This window comes from Solanum pennellii, chromosome 3 (genome assembly GCF_001406875.1).
Source record: "Solanum pennellii chromosome 3, SPENNV200".
Lineage (NCBI taxonomy): Eukaryota > Viridiplantae > Streptophyta > Magnoliopsida > Solanales > Solanaceae > Solanum > Solanum pennellii.
In genome coordinates, this window is record NC_028639.1 from 71,260,060 (window position 1) to 71,276,260 (window position 16,201).

At 32.6% G+C, this 16,201-nt stretch overlaps 1 protein-coding gene, 1 long non-coding RNA gene and 1 pseudogene across 18 annotated transcripts; 1 reads left to right on the forward strand and 2 right to left on the reverse strand.

Moving 5' to 3' along the window:
• Window positions 1-1,520: 1,520 nt before the first annotated feature.
• On the forward strand, window positions 1,521-3,413 carry LOC107015211 (aspartyl protease family protein At5g10770-like). The gene is made up of 2 exons (XM_015215408.2): window positions 1,521-1,741; window positions 1,899-3,413. Exons 1-2 carry the CDS (start codon window positions 1,540-1,542, stop codon window positions 3,182-3,184), a joined length of 1,488 nt encoding a protein of 495 aa, XP_015070894.1. The 5' UTR covers window positions 1,521-1,539; the 3' UTR covers window positions 3,185-3,413.
• On the reverse strand, window positions 2,933-7,718 carry LOC107013643 (annotated as a pseudogene).
• Window positions 7,719-10,430: 2,712 nt separating this feature from the next.
• LOC114076410 lies at window positions 10,431-15,637 on the reverse strand. Of its 17 annotated transcripts, none has more exons than XR_003577325.1 (8): window positions 15,388-15,637; window positions 15,134-15,220; window positions 14,937-15,054; window positions 14,763-14,833; window positions 13,853-13,938; window positions 12,464-13,706; window positions 12,021-12,132; window positions 10,431-11,072 (listed from the first exon to the last, which is right to left on the reverse strand). It is a non-coding gene; the product is annotated as an uncharacterized LOC114076410 (long non-coding RNA). The 17 variants fall into 17 exon arrangements; XR_003577323.1 differs by having other exon boundaries at window positions 12,464-13,716; XR_003577324.1 differs by having other exon boundaries at window positions 12,464-12,541; window positions 13,662-13,706; window positions 13,853-14,833.
• Window positions 15,638-16,201: the final 564 nt, after the last annotated feature.

The following is a 16,201-nucleotide window of genomic DNA, read 5'->3' on the forward strand; positions in this document are numbered from 1 at the left end:
CAAAAATACTTTTCTGAGAAAATTAATTTTCATTTTATGTTTTGGTGGTTTGGTTAAACAATTAGAGGTTGACCTTTGATAGTGAGTATATTGATTAATAACCATCTTCTATAGTTTAGTATACGTTATTAATTGATAACCTATAAATCATATATTATTATAAGAGGGAACAAAAAAAATTAAAAGTTGAATAACGATTTTACCCTTATTATAAATTAAAATATTATAAAAATATTTAACTATTTAATTTAAATATTAAGTTACATTATTTTAATGAAAATGTTAATAACTTTTGCACTTCTTTAGAATAATTCTTAATTAAAATATCTAATTTAATTTATTTTCTTGAAATATTTACCCTTTAAATAGATACATGTATATCTTCTAAATTAATTTATGTTCTTAATTAATATTTGTCTTAAATTTTTGTAACACTTGACCTTTCAACTATGTAAGTGAATCTTCATATTCCAAAGCTATATTTTTTCCTATAAATACAATCTTTTAACATTATTTTATAGGAAAATTTATATGTGATACAATTTTTGTGTGTGGAAGACTAGAGAAGCTTTAATCAAGTGAAGAAAATTTCAAGGCAAGAAGATTTATGTCAAGATTACAAGGCATAGTATGATTCTACTAAAGTATTGAAGCTTGATGTATTTTTCTTTTTACTTATTTGTCGAGATTGGAACTATGGTAAGACCCCTCCATTTATGTAGTTAAATATCACTTCCATTAACTTGTCTTCCAAATATTTTAATCATTTATGGTCAAAAGTTGAATTTTTATTACTAAAACTTTGTTTCAATTTGCATTATCAAGAAAAAACAAGAAAAAGATTGTCTTAGAATTTTTCTATTTTTCGTTGGTTGCGTCCATATACTAGTTAGTAAATATATATAAACAAAAAAAAAGTATCCTAACAATGTATACAACTTAAATAGAAGTGTGTACTTCTTTCAATAGTGCCTAGAGGATGGATCAAAATGTAACAAAGCGACAACCGATGAGTGATGGGGGACTGGAGATGGACATCTCAAGGCACATTACGACCTACATGTAACACCAGCAAGGTGTGAGCTAAATATCAGTCCAAACTTTGAGGTGCTAAAATGAGTTAGCTAAGCAAATAACCAGCCAAAACTTGGACACGTTACATTATCATCTCATGAATTAATTTTACCATCTCTACGTCAAAACAATATTTTAAAAGAATCCGAGCAACATACCTTACACCCCCATTGATTTGGACAGTTGTAACAGTTGATTCCCTTCCCTCTCAAAGGGGTGAGAGTCCTTATCCATGACATGTCTATCAACCAACCAAACCTCATGAAAGCTAAGTCCACAAAACTCCTAACAAAAAAAAATCACTTTCTTTTTCTCCCCCCTAAGTATCTGCACGTGAATTCCCAATAATTTCTCATGTATTTGTGGGGTCCTCTCCCCTCCCCCCCCCCCAACCCACACCCCTACCCCTTTTGTTCTCATGCCTAACTCCATAAGAATCTCATTCTCTCCAACTCTTTTTTCTTCATGTCTATTATAGACCTTTGTTGTGTATGTTCATCTATAGAGAGCTTTAAAACAATGTCACTTTGTCAATATTCCATTGTATTTGCTCTTCTTTTTGTAGGAGCATTTGGTTATGGAGATAATGAACTATTTCTCCCACTCAAAACACTTCAAAAGATGCATCACAAACATAATGAGCCAAGTTGTTCATCTCAAAAATCAAGTAAGTCTATTGCAAAAACAACATTGTGTACATATATTGAGATGTGGTTAGTTATTAAGTATTATCAAACTCTTTTCTTGGGATCTGCTATTATAGATTTAGCTATTTTTCCCTGTTTCTCCAATCCCAATAGACTAAACAGTATGTGATTTTCCAGGGAGTGAAAATGGAGCAATAATACTGGAAATGAAGCATAAAGATTACTGCTTTAGATCAAGAGGTGACTTGAACAAAAGGCTGCAGAAGAGATTGCTAGCTGATGATATTCGAGTTCGTTCGATACAATCTAATATCAAGAAAATCAGTTCTAAACAAGTTGAGGCTTTATCACAGACTACTACTACTACTACTACTCAAATTCCTATCAGTTCAGGTGTTACAATGCAAACTCTAAATTACATTGTTACTGTGACATTAGGCGGTCGAAATATGACAGTGATTGTGGATACAGGAAGTGATCTTACTTGGGTTCAATGTCAACCTTGTAGATTGTGTTATAATCAACCAGAACCACTTTTCAACCCCTCTATTTCTCCTTCTTTTCAAACAGTTGCATGCAATTCATCGGCCTGTCTGTCTCTTGAATCTGCAACCGGGAATTCAGGATTGTGTGGGGCTAATTCACAAACTTGTGATTACCTTGTAAGTTATGGAGATGGATCGTATACGAAAGGTGAGCTTGGACAGGATCATTTGGTTCTTGGAATAACTTTGGTAGACAATTTTGTTTTTGGGTGTGGGAGGAATAATAGAGGCTTGTTTGGTTTAGCTTCAGGTCTTATGGGACTTGGAAGGAGTGATCTTTCCTTAATATCTCAAACTTCTGATGTGTTTGGAGGCGTTTTCTCCTATTGTTTGCCTTCAACTGAAGCAGAGTCCTCTGGCTCACTTATATTTGGCGGTGATCCTTCAGTTTTCAAGAACTCAACACCAATCTCTTACACTAAAATGGTTCCAAATCCACAGCTTTTTAGCTTCTATTTCCTTAACCTAACTGGAATGACTATTGGTGGGGTTTCTGTTCAAGATTCAAGTTTTGGGAAAAGTGGATTTCTCATTGATTCGGGCACGGTTATCACAAGGCTCCCACCTTCCATTTACAAAGCTGTCAAGGCTGAGTTCTTGAAACAATTTTCAGGTTACCCTTCAGTACCAGGTTATTCAATTCTTGACACTTGCTTTGATCTCTCTTCATATGAAGAAGTGAACATTCCCACCATAAAAGTACATTTCGAAGGCGATGCTCAGATGGAAGTTGATGTTGCTGGAGTTTTCTATTTTGTGAAGAATGATGCATCTCAGGTCTGTTTAGCACTGGCAAGCCTGCAATATGAAGGTGAGATTGGAATTATTGGAAATTTTCAGCAGAGAAACACAAGAGTCATATATGATACAAAACAATCACAAGTTGGATTTGCAAAAGAAACCTGCAGTTTCATGTAGATGACAGACAAAAAAAGGTAAGGCCAATAACGACTCGTTGGCGATAATATATTTGCTTAACATAGATAACTATTTGAGGTTTATTTATCTACTATGTAGGAAGATACAGGTGATATTATGGGTGTTTAATTAAGTGTAAAATATCACATAAACTTCTCTTCATGATGTAACACTTGCAATCATTTTATAATATGTGAAAACTGTATGTATGCAGACTTGTCTATAACAACAACACTGCTAGGTTCTATGTACAAAGAGAAGAAGATGATGAAATTTTGTTTTGTGTGACACAGAAAATATTGACAGCAAAGGAAAACAAATTGGCATATTCTTTACAAGCATATAAAAACAGGCATCAGCCCCACAATAGAATGTCTCGACAACTGAGCCTGTCCTTTCATAAGAAAAAACGAACATATAATAATTTTTTAGACACAGAGATAAAATAAGTGGTTAATGCACCAGTCACAAAATGATTCCTTTTTCTACTGGCCACAGAGCCAACCATATTGGCAGTGGCACATTTCAATTCTTGAGCTGGATTCCTTGATATTACAAGCAACAATACAAATATTACGCCTCAGTCCCAAACAAGTTAGGATCGGCATCACTAGTCTCAAGCCCGGATAAGGGTGGCAGCCAACTTAAAACTTGATATTACAAGCACTTTAAGAAAAGAAAATTACAAGGTCATTTGTAACATCAAACTAAGCTAAAGCCATACCAGATAAATATAATTTTGCTTGGTCTGCAATCTCTGTAGATCCATCTTTCTTTAACAATCTCTGTAATGCTGCTGAGAAAGTAGCAGCTGAGGGACAAAACACATGATGGGAGTGTGTTTTCCCTGTCATTGTACTCATGAATCCACGTGATCGACATTGGTTACCAGTGGAGCCATCTCCAGTTTTTGAATGCCCGAGTCATCGTCGTCCTTTTTTGAGTTATCGTCACTCTTTTTAGTCTTTTACATATCAGTTGGTAGAATAGAAGCGCTGGGATCACTGTTTGGCACCAAAAACAGATTGCCAATTGGAAGGACTCTCAAAACACTCCGGATCACTATTGCTATCTAGAGGTTGTCAAATTGAGCTCTTGTGACATTCAAGGTGTGAAGTAACAGGCCACCAGCCCAGGATGCTGTGAGACTGCCAACATGATCAATTGACGTTAGCAACGCGAAGAACGTTCCTTCAATGCCAGAAGGGCTAAGTTTTGAACTGAGTACAAGAAGAGGCATCCATCTGAGACACCCAATCATATGAGAAATTGCTGAATCACATACTGCAACAAAATAATCAAGGATGCCAAACTGCAAATTTAGCAGTCCTCAAGCACCATATAATAGCTGACACCGAAAAATTACGAAACAAAAAGGATGGTTCCTAAAAGCATTCTGGTAAAGGAGAACTCCAAGAAGATATCCTACTGCACCGACAGAGGATATGGTCCCTACAAGCTCCTGCATGAATGTCGAAATGGATTTATATTCAGTGGTTAAGATGTTGTTTTTGAACTACATAAGTAGCAAACAAGAGATTTGCAAAATATAGAGCAAGAGAAGACAGGTCTTGAATCATTTTGAATTAACAAGTTTGTGGCTAGACAACGTTGAAAAGATTTCAAATACCTTCGAGAACAAAGGGCCACCCTTTGCATCTGTATACCAGTAAAACATTCCCTCGTGAATATGCAAACTCAATGCAAGAGATATGTACATGTATAGACATGGCCTCCACACACTCTCGCATTTCAGTGCCATCCACATAGCCTTACAAGCATTCAAAAACTTTTGACTTACCTGTTGCAGAAGCATACCTTAATGGAGTAAAACAAGTATAAACAATCAAGAAGTATTTAAACTGCTCAAAGGACAACATGAGGTTCAAATATACCTGCCTGTATGCAATATCGTGTATAAAGGATTCATGCAGCATCATTCCTACCAAAATGACCACAGCAGCTGGAATACTTAAAATTCCGAACACCTCCTGCCAGATAACATCTATCAGGAGACAAGGAAATATGAAGAGACAAAAGGGAATTACCAGTAATTTAGAAAACTCATGCAGCAGCAGCATTTAGTTAAGCCACCAAAAAGATTAATGAAGCCATAAATTCTTATGGATACAAACTGCCCCGAATTTGAGTGTACATAATAGTACCTTAATTTTAATATAATTAACAAACAATTATATCTGAATAATATCCAGTGGTTTCATCTCACAGGGAAAAAACATTCAAGAAGTTTCACTGGAAAATCAAGAGAATTGCCCAGGCTTGATAAATGACTAGCCAATTAGCAAAATGCAAATTAATTAATAGTCTATTGACAATGATCGAAATAAGTCAGAGATAGCAAACCTTAGATCCAATTAGATGAACCAAAAGCCACTGATAGTGAACCCAATCAGTTGTCCCACTGAAGAGGTCACTCCACAAAAGCTTTGCATGTCACTGGCAAGAGAAGGGTAGCTTGTGCTGTTCTCTGTCTCACAGGCATCAATAGTAACATCTGCTACTGCTTGCGCTGCACTGGCTCCCGTTAGGCACAACGAAGCAGATGCAAGTTGTAACTTGTGGCTGAGTGCTGCGCATGGAAAAAGCACCAAACAAACCTAAAGAACAAAGGGAGGTAAGTCAAAAGGAACTTTTTTTTTAATACTCGACATCTGGAAATTGGATACTGTAACTCTTCAAACCAACTAAAGGGTATTAGCCACTATTTATTTGGACTTATTTTATTCCAACACTATATAATACGCTTTTTAAGAAAAAAATAGGAATCCTCTATATCCATTCTGTTCTCTCACATTTATGGAATCGGTATTCTCTTCTTATCTATATGTATTCCTTAAGCATCAAAAGATTGTCTTCCTTCAAACACAGTCTTGTTTCCTTTACCTACATTTCCTTGCCGCTGGTCAAATGCAGCGTCTTATACAGATTTTTCCAGCTGGTTTATTCCAATGTTTCTTCGCTTAGATGAAATCATCCAAACAGAAGTACACAGACACCGAGAACTGGAATACAAACTTTAGCAGAAACACAACAACTTCCATAGTAAGGAATCGAATATTTAAGCATCCAAAACTGTTAAGCTGGTTTACATAACATTGCCAACAAATATTTTATTGCTCAGACTTTTGAACAAGTCAAACTGTCTAAGGAGTGACAGCAATAAGAAAGTTTGAGTATCCCTTCATAACCACAGCTAATGCAAAGTTACTAAGACTGAGTATTATTCCTACATGTTATATAGATTGAAAGCTCGACTAAATGATTAAGAGTTCAAGCAAGGCTTCGTCTGACATCAAAAAACCCCACTTGGCCAAGGATTTTATGTTAGTAGTCACGTTTAGCCTTTAGTTTACTAATACTTAACAGAAGAAACAGTTTATATATTATTGTCACCACTCTTACGTCAAAAAAGGAGAAGTTTGGAGTTCAACAAGAAAATATTGAATTGAGAAAAGGCCATTACTCCTAGAAATTAAGGGGAGACATGTGATTTCAACATTTCCATTCAGAAGCAAACAAACCTAAATGTTCATAACTTAGGATGTGTTCGTTTGGAGTTCTATAAGAAAAAGTTTCTTAAAAATGAGAAAAATGACTTCCCTATTGAAAGTAGGGAAAACAAGCTCCACAAATGACATTCCGCATTGATTGTTTCATCCCAACCATCCAACCCCACCTCATTTTCACCCCCACCAGTAACACCCTCTCCAGGTACTATCCCCTACCCTCACCTCCCGTATTATTTGTCTAGGCTATATACAATCTTTTTTTAAGATAATATGTTTTGCTTCCATACTAACTCGAGAATATGAGTAAGAAATCAACTTTTTTCATGGAAAACATTTTCCTTCCTAAAGAACTCGTAATCTCTGAATTTAGAAATCACAAAAAGAGAAAAAGGACAGGAAAATAATGGCATATAAATGATTAAATCAAAGAAACATGAAAACAGAGAGAGATATACAAATAGAAAAGAAAATCACAAAGGACAACAAACAAATAACACAGTCAAACATGATGATTCCCTTCAAGAAACACAAATTAAGAAAAGAAACATACAAATACAACAAATATCATTAATGTTAACATCAAACAATAAATGGTCAGTTAGCTTTTAATGCCACCACCAAAAAAAACACATTCTTGAAAACATACCAGCAAGAATAAAGTATGGCCTCCTTCTATATCCAATAATAGGAAGAGTATCTGTTAAAAGCCCTCAAAGGGGTTTCACAATCCAAGGAATCTGAATTATTCCAGCATAAATTTGAGCCTCATAAGGCTGAAGCTTTTGCTCATACTGAGTACTAATCTTACTTAACCCTAAACTCATTCCTTGATTAATACCATAAATAATAACCACACCAGACACAAAACTCCAATGGAGTTTAAAACCTAGCATTCTGAACCAGTAATTTGGCTTCAAAATTAGTTCAAAAATTCTATCTTTTTTTATCTTGATTTTGTGAAATTGCTCCTCTAATGGAAAATCATCTTCTTGATTCATGGCCATTATTCAACTAGTAGTTTGCATAGTCAACTGGAAATGTAAAATCAAAGTAATTAAAAGAAGAAGACAAATATTAAATTTTTTTCTAATTCGTCTTTCTTCCCTCGGTTTGTAACATTCTTCGATAAATTATTCTATTTTTTATTTTGTTTCAATCATATCCGATAATTCACATTTTAATTTTAATTAAATTCAAATTATGCAATACAGGGTTCATTTAAAATAATGCTCTCTACATAATTTTTTCATATTAATGCTCAAATCTAAAACCTCTAATTTAGGTGGAAACAATCCCACAATTCCACCAACATATGAATGTTGGTTAAAAAGTTAATCACTCTATTATGTGAGGAAATATATTCTCTGTTTTGAGTTCTCTTGGTCAGTTCATTTTTGTCACCAATTTTTTTTTTTTTTTTGATTTCATGATTAAAAAGACTTACTAAATTATCACCTTTTCATAAGCTTTATTTCTTTTTATTATTTTTTTAATTTTTCATTGATGGTTTGATGTTCACATTAAAGTTTGCATCAGGAAGTTTCATAACAAAAGCGATTATGTATTTCAAGAAAACTCAAATCCGAAACCTTTTGATTAAGAATAAAGAAATACTTATCACTCCATTACAATCCTTGTTGATTTTACTCCTTAATTATCAATAAAACCACACTTCAAAGTTAATCAGGTCAATTGTTCCCTTTTTATAGTCGAACTATTATTATAATTAATGATAATTCGTAATTTGAATTAAGGTGAGAATTTCAAATATTTTGAAAGAAAATTATCAATTTTGTGGTTCTGGCAAAATTATGGTCCAGTCAGTCCAAATAGCAATATTATTGTGTTAACCATAAATTGATCCAATCAATTGACAGGCCGAACTAGCTGCTGTTGGGACTGAATCCATGGGCCACTCTTTTTATAGACCACTTTGACAATTGTTGTGCTCATAAATTAACGACACCAAATTTTATTGGAACATCACTAATCACTACTTAATTGGGCAACTTTCACATGCAATAAATAAAAAATTCATATTTATATGTTATAGCAAAGTTTATATAATTACACTCCATAGCAAACATAGAAACTATATAATTCGCTATACATATACAGTTGAAGCAAATTGTATAAAACAAGAAAGAGAAAGACACTTGGGCAGAGAACTGTATAAAAACGAAGTGTATAAAGCGAATTGTATTACTATAACTGTATAGAACGATTATATACAATTTGAATTTGTATAAAATGAGAAAGAGGAAAAGACAAAAGAGACTTGACAAGGAATATACAATTGAATCGAATTGTATAAAACGAGAAAGAGAGAAATTAGATACAATTTGAAAATTGTATAAAACGAGAAAGAGATAAAGGCAAAAGAAACTGGGCAGGGGAGTATTTTATTGTATAATTATAAGTGTATAGGACGAAAATATATGTAACTGCATGTGTATATACAATCTTCTCACGCTTTATACAAACAGAAACACAATTTATACATTTCGCTTCTGTTTGTATAAGTGAGAAAGGTGAGGGTGGCGAGCGATATTTGGGAGAGTGACGAGCGTGATCTGGAAGAGGAGAGAGAGGGGAAGAAAAATATATGTATTTATATAATTTTCTCTGCTTTATACAATTAGAAACAATTTTTATACACTTGTGTTTGTATAAAAAGTGAGGAAGCGAGCGAGAGATTGGAGGAGAGTGGCGAGCGAGATACTTGGGAGAGAGGCGCCTGACCATTTTTTACAAACGTTTGCTATGGAGCACAATTAAATCAAACCCTAGCTACTCCATTTATTTTAAATTATTAGTTTGCTATTATGTACAATTTTCCCTAATTAATTTCACAATAGGTCCAGCCAAAAAATAGTATATATTAAAGAAAAATTTATAACTATATATAGTGTAATATTCAGTTTACAATAAGAACTATTTTTAAAAATTTTGAAAAATAACTTTTTATCAATATTATATCACAAAATTGTATTTAGTAAAAACTTCAAAAGCGCTTTTGAGTTTTTTTTTTATATACTTTTTCTTACTAAAAGTTTAAGTCCAAACAACTCAATTCTCTAAAATAAACATTTTTCTAATCCAATGATTGGCCAAACAAATTATATTTTGATTAGAATGACGTTTAAGATTTTTTTTAATTCTTATTACCTTAAATTTTTTTTTTATACATATAACCAAAAATATCATTTAAATTGTACAGTTTTAAATATGTCATGTCATTTATAAAACAATGTTGTGGCTAAAAAATTATATTATTTTTTTAGAATAAAGTTGTATCAATTATCTATTTTACAACCAAACTAAAATCATCCTCCACCCTCGATTAGTTAGGTACTTCACTAAATGTTTACTTTATTAATTAACTAGAGATGTGACAGCCCGTGCTAGCACGGGCCCAACACTATCAAATTTGTGAAATAAAACTGCAAATCATATTGGAGCATGGCTTTTCGATTAACTATTAGAAATTACACTAAATAACAAATTTCTATCAATGTTGTCGCTACTTACATGGTATGAGCAAGAGCAAGAGCACGAGCAACAAAAGAGTTATCATCAATTGGGTGTATGTTATCCAAACTTAAAACAGCTTGTTATAAACCAAAGTAATACTCCTTGCAAATGAAAGCTGATACTCAAAAAAGTTAAAGCATTCTAATTTCAAATATATACTTCTCCAGGAATATATTGTTACATATGAAAATATTTGTTCTGTGTATCATTGTGCTTAATAAGATAGTTATCTTCTACAAGTAAAAATACAAGTACATTATCAAAAATACTATGAGACATCGAATATATGTATCTTCAAATGTGTGTTGATTTATCATTTCAATAAGTTGAGCTACACTGCACTGCTAGGCACTGCTAGGTATTCTATAACCAACCTTGGCTATTCCATAAACCACATAGTAAGAAGCTATTATGAGATACCTTCAAGAAGCTAGTAAAAAAGTGAAAGATAATCAACTGAAGAAACTTGAAATTAAGAAGGCTACAAAAATTAAAGTAGACGGCTATAGAATAAAAAAAATGCATTTGTCTCACCTAGGAAAAAATTCAACAAAGAGAACTGGTTTACAATCCTTATTCATATTGAAACAAAAATCAGTAACCTTCTCCGACTAAGGAAATTTACAAATCACGATAAGCAGAAAAATAAAAGTATCATATAAAAATTGTGTGCTAAAAACTTAATGTTTCTATTTCTTGTGGAAAAATAAACTTGGCGAGAATAATGTGTAGCTCTGTTAATATTAAAAGAAAAGAGATGTAGAAAAAAGCATGTTAAGAACCTGAATCAACTCTCCCGCAACGGTAGAATCGGATAAAAATAACTGTCGAATAGCAACCATGAAGAAGAAAATGCAAAATCAGCTTTGAGAAAACAGTAACGAAAAAAACATCAAATATCCATAATTTAGATTCACCGCTACACTGGTAACGAATATCCTTTCTTGGATTTTTTTTATATACATAAATTTGATTTTTACAAATTATTCACCATTCTCATCTTATTTGTACTCAACAAAGCTATCTTTATTAAATGACTTCACAAAGAACTATTTTTATGAGTTGAAAAAAAATACACTAATTCCACTCGCATTATTTGTAAGAGGATGGCTGTAATGCATATATTGTCCCACCATTAGAGACAAAACATTGATTTCCAGAAGAGAAACGGAAATTAAAAATTTGGGAATTGAAAATTTAAGGATGTGTTCAATTCATTACGTTGCTGATCCAACCACAAAATAAAGAACAGACAAATCAAATGCATCCATTATAGAAATGCTAGAGCTTATGAACAACAACCAACATCAGATGAAGATACAAAGAAACTAATATTATACTTTGCCCAACTTTGTACTTAAACATAAGGTAGATGTAGGAAATAAAGAAATGAATTCCCTAGTTGATGATTAATGTGATCCTTTGGTGCAAAAGGGCAATGTAATTCATAATTGTTAACACAATAAAGTAATTAAGGAAGATAATGTTTGTTTTTCTTTCTCTAATAATCACTTAGTAGATGAGATGAACTACACAATACACTTCAATAAAATATCAACAAACAAAATTTTGACAACCAAAATTGCGGAATATGAAAATTTATAGATCGATGGCGGGGATGAGCCCATTGTCAAAAAGGAATTTTCACATGCGTAGCCCCTTTACGTGTGAAGTCGTATTGAGTACATTAATAAGTAAACGCAAGTTCACTCTGAACAATTTAAGCTTAAAAATGAGATAATTATACAGGAGGTGAGAATTTAAGGTTATACCATGCACAAGTCGAGAAACGCATGCATCTTCAAGAACCAAGCTTAGTAACTCCTCGATGAATTTCGAATCAATCATTTCACCCCGCCAACATTGGATTAAGACCACAAATTCCTTTACAAAAAATACAAATTAAACAATTACCTGGATGAAAATAGTTTGTAGATACAAAGTGGCATAATATGAACCAAAAAGAGAGGAGCAACTCAAAAAGTCGAAAGAAAAAGATGGTAAAAGGGAAGAACCAAGAAGGAAGATAATATTATTCAGTTCTTTCATACATAATTATCAATCACCACTAGTATATCCATGTGAAGATCATAAAGCAATGAAAAATGCTTTTAGAATCAAAACAAATGATCAAGATAGCATATTTGCAGGCATATGAGAAAAGTTCCAGGAATAAATTGGAAATTGAAAGTAGAGAAGAGCAATATTATCACACCTGAAGATTTTGAAAGTTGCTTCTAATCTTCTAGGTAAATGACAAAGATGATGAACGGAGGTGATCATAGTTGTATCTCTGGTAAGTAGCAAATGGAGCATGTGTTATCTACTGAAAAGGGATATATGTATATTTGAAAATATCAAGTAGTACTTGTGTCTTGTTCAACAAAGTGAGTTCAAATACAACAAAAAATTGTATTACTTTTGCGACAACAATTCTACTAAGCTTAATCATATCACTTGCATTTTTGCGAGTCGTGATTTTCCTCTTCCCATAAGCAGATACCTACATATAAGTACCATAAACATTCTACTTATTTTCATCAGTGATGCACTCAAAGTTCTATCGAACATTTGTCGAACATAAATAATTATTAGTAGGTCAAGTACTTTCTAATATAAATCTAGAAAATTATCTTATTCATATTCATGAATAGTAAAACAAATCGAAATAACGTCAAGCACGGAAACTCAACAGACATCAGCTGCAAAAAAACAAACTTTGTTTCAATATGGTTGTTCTCTGTATTTCATCCCCTTACCCCTGAAACAGATTGAGAGAAAAAGAAACTAAACGACAATCTGTAAATTGTATTCAATGATAAGAATTTCATAGCGGATTTGTTTTGTGGATTTTAGACAATATTTTCAAATTGAACTATCTAATTTAGTACTTGAAATCGTCATTATTAATTCTTTATTTTGTGAACTTATCTAGAGTTATCAGAAGCAACTTGAATAGTAGCTACTCTTGAGCAACAAACTCCAGATTAAAGAAAAGTGTTAGTCTTATAGGATTCTTCCATTAAGTGGACATTTTATTACTCTCATTTCTCAAAAAAAAAATTCTAGCATCAACATTGTTACTTGTTTGCTAGATTTCTTATTTTCATTTTTTTTATTGATCAGATGAAAAAAATTTCTAACATCATCAATTGCATCTTAACTAATATGAACACATGAGGCAGAAACTTTGAGAAAGTATAAGATCATATGACAGACTTGTAGAACTCAATGTAGTAATAGAATTTTCAATATTAATGTTTCAGATTTTATCCAAGAACTGCTAAAAAATAAATTCAACACCAACATCAAGGGCCATTATCAATAAATAACACAGAATAGCGAAAAAAATTCAGTTGTCAAAAGAAAACGGCCAAAAAGTTTAAAGCTTCTTAAGAAAATGGGAATGGTACCTTAGAGGACTTGGAGATTGGAGAGCCTGAAATCAACATTTTCGCCTGATTCAACCTGTTTGTTATTTCTGACTTTGTAATTTAAAACAATTTTTTTTGAAAACCACCTCAGCTAACTATATTAGTAGCTGAATTTTTTCGAAAATGTAGTTCAACTTCAACCAACAAAAAGATCAATAGTGAAAGCTTACCCTGAATTTTTAGCATTACCATATAACTTCTTATTTCATGGCAGCATCAAAAAATTCGGCAACTCAGATTCTTTCTCAATAATTACCTTAAAGTTGTGACATCACAGGAAAATAAAATCACTCCAAAGCAGAAACCTTTAACATATAAAAATTACTCATTTTATTGGGGAAAAATACCATATGAAAAACAGATATTATAGAGGAAAATGTCTATTCATCTAAGCCCACCGTTCAACTTCATTCCACCAACAAAATCAACTCATGTAACTAATCTCTCTTCATAATACACAAGTTATACCTTCACTGGGAAAATTCGTCAAACATGTGACCACATCAAGCCATTACTTATCTACAAAAAGTATCATATATTGATAAGAAAATACTACTAATTTTTAGTATTTTAGAGCTAGACCTGCATAATATTGACAACAAAATTATGAATGTATTTTAAGAGACATCTGTCAGAACTCACAAGAATCCAAGAAAAATTGTGGAAGACAATTAAGAAAAATATCGGTGCTTCATCAATGCATTCAATTGTCAGTACTTTATTCACGGTGAACAACATTTAAGACGGAAAAATCTAGATGATTAAAAAGGATTCGAATCAAGTTTGCCTAAACATAAAAATGTTTTCGCCTAAATATAAAATATCAGCGTCTTTTCAGTTTAGACTATAAGGTCAAAATATATACTAAAATTTCATAATGTGAAAGAAAAGTTCTTCAACAAATGCCAAACCCATAAAGATGTAGACATCTACAAATAATTATCGAGTTCATGTTGTTAAAACAAAGTTCATCTGAGAAGAAAAGTGACAGAATTAAATTACAAAAAGAAGCAGAATAAGGTAGTTTCGAACATGTCAAAAAAAATTTGCTCACATAAGCCATTACATGTATAATCTTACCTTGTCTTTGAAGCTGCTTCTCTACCATTATTTGATACATTAGGTAGGCAACCAGGATATACAATTCTTACCTAATGTATCAAATACACAATCAAGTACCAATCTTTTCACATTCAGTTCACATTAATCAACCCAAACAAAGCTGAAAAAAATCAAAAAACAAACAAACATTACCATGAAACAAGGTTTGTCAAGATGAAAAAGGGCAAGAACTTTATACAATCCAGCAAATATCACTGGATGAAGATAACTCCTTATACCCTTTTCCTATTCCCACGTCAAATGTCCACATCTGCCAACAAAAAGAAAACCCCAAATCAGTAATAAAAAAATTAACAAAAAAACCCAAGAATTGTGAAAAAAACACAAACCCAAATGAGATTCGATGAGCAACTTCAAGGACTTGCCAGTGTTCATCTGGATTGAAATATGTTTGGACCAAAAAAGCATTAACAAATCTGACAAACAAACACAAGAAAAAAACTTCTTTCAATAAAGGGTGTGTGAATTTGTTGTTTTTGGAAGATTTGGGTATGTTAGTTTTGCTATCAGTAGTTGAAACATCAAGATTCTTCCTCAGAAGAGAAGAATAAACAAATATCAAAAGGTATGAACAAATTTGAACCTGAATAGGAAGAAATTTCTAATCCTCTTTCACCACCGGCTTTGAGAGAAATAAATGGTCGGTTCTTCTTCAGTAATAGGGTTTAGATGGGTAAATATAGTACAGATGTATTATGCAGAGAAAGAAAGCTACACGTGTTAAAATATTACAATACACACATTTTATGAAAAGAAAGGTGTACAATTAAATTTGCTTTTGGTACAAATTTATTTTGCTGTGTTCGTCCCTCTTAACTGTGTCTTCTAAATAAGGGGAGATGACTAATGCCCTGCTTTTTGTCTACTTAATTAAAGAGACGTCGCTAATTACTGGAGTATTAATCTTAATTAAATGGGAAAATTGTATATAATAGCAAACTAATAACCTAAAATAAATGGAGTAGCTAGGGTTTGATTTAATTGTGCTCCATAGCAAATGTTTGCAAAAAATTGCCAGGCACCTCTCTCCCAAATATCTCGCTCGCCACTCTCCTCCAATCTCTCGCTCACTTCCTCACTTTTTATACAAACACAAGTGTATAAAAATTGTTTCTAATTGTATAAAGCAGAGAAAATTGTATAAATACATATATTTTTTGTTCCCCTCTCTCCCCTCTTCCAGATCTCGCTCGCCACTCTCCCAAATCTCGCTCGCCACCCTCGCCTTTCTCACTTATACAAACAGAAGCAAAATGTATAAATTGCGTTTCTGTTTGTATAAAGCGTGAGAAAATTGTATATACACATGCAAGTACATATATTTTCGTCCTATACACTTATAATTATACAGTAAAAATACTCTCCTGCCCAGTTTCTTTTGCATTTCTCTCTTTCTC

Bases quoted from the DNA above. Each gene is read 5' to 3' on its own strand.
- LOC107015211 (XM_015215408.2), top strand. From the start codon at position 1,540: ATGTCTATTATAGACCTTTGTTGTGTATGTTCATCTATAGAGAGCTTT. The intron at 1,742-1,898 runs GTAAGTCTATTG...GTGATTTTCCAG, and splicing joins TTGTTCATCTCAAAAATCAA to GGAGTGAAAATGGAGCAATA.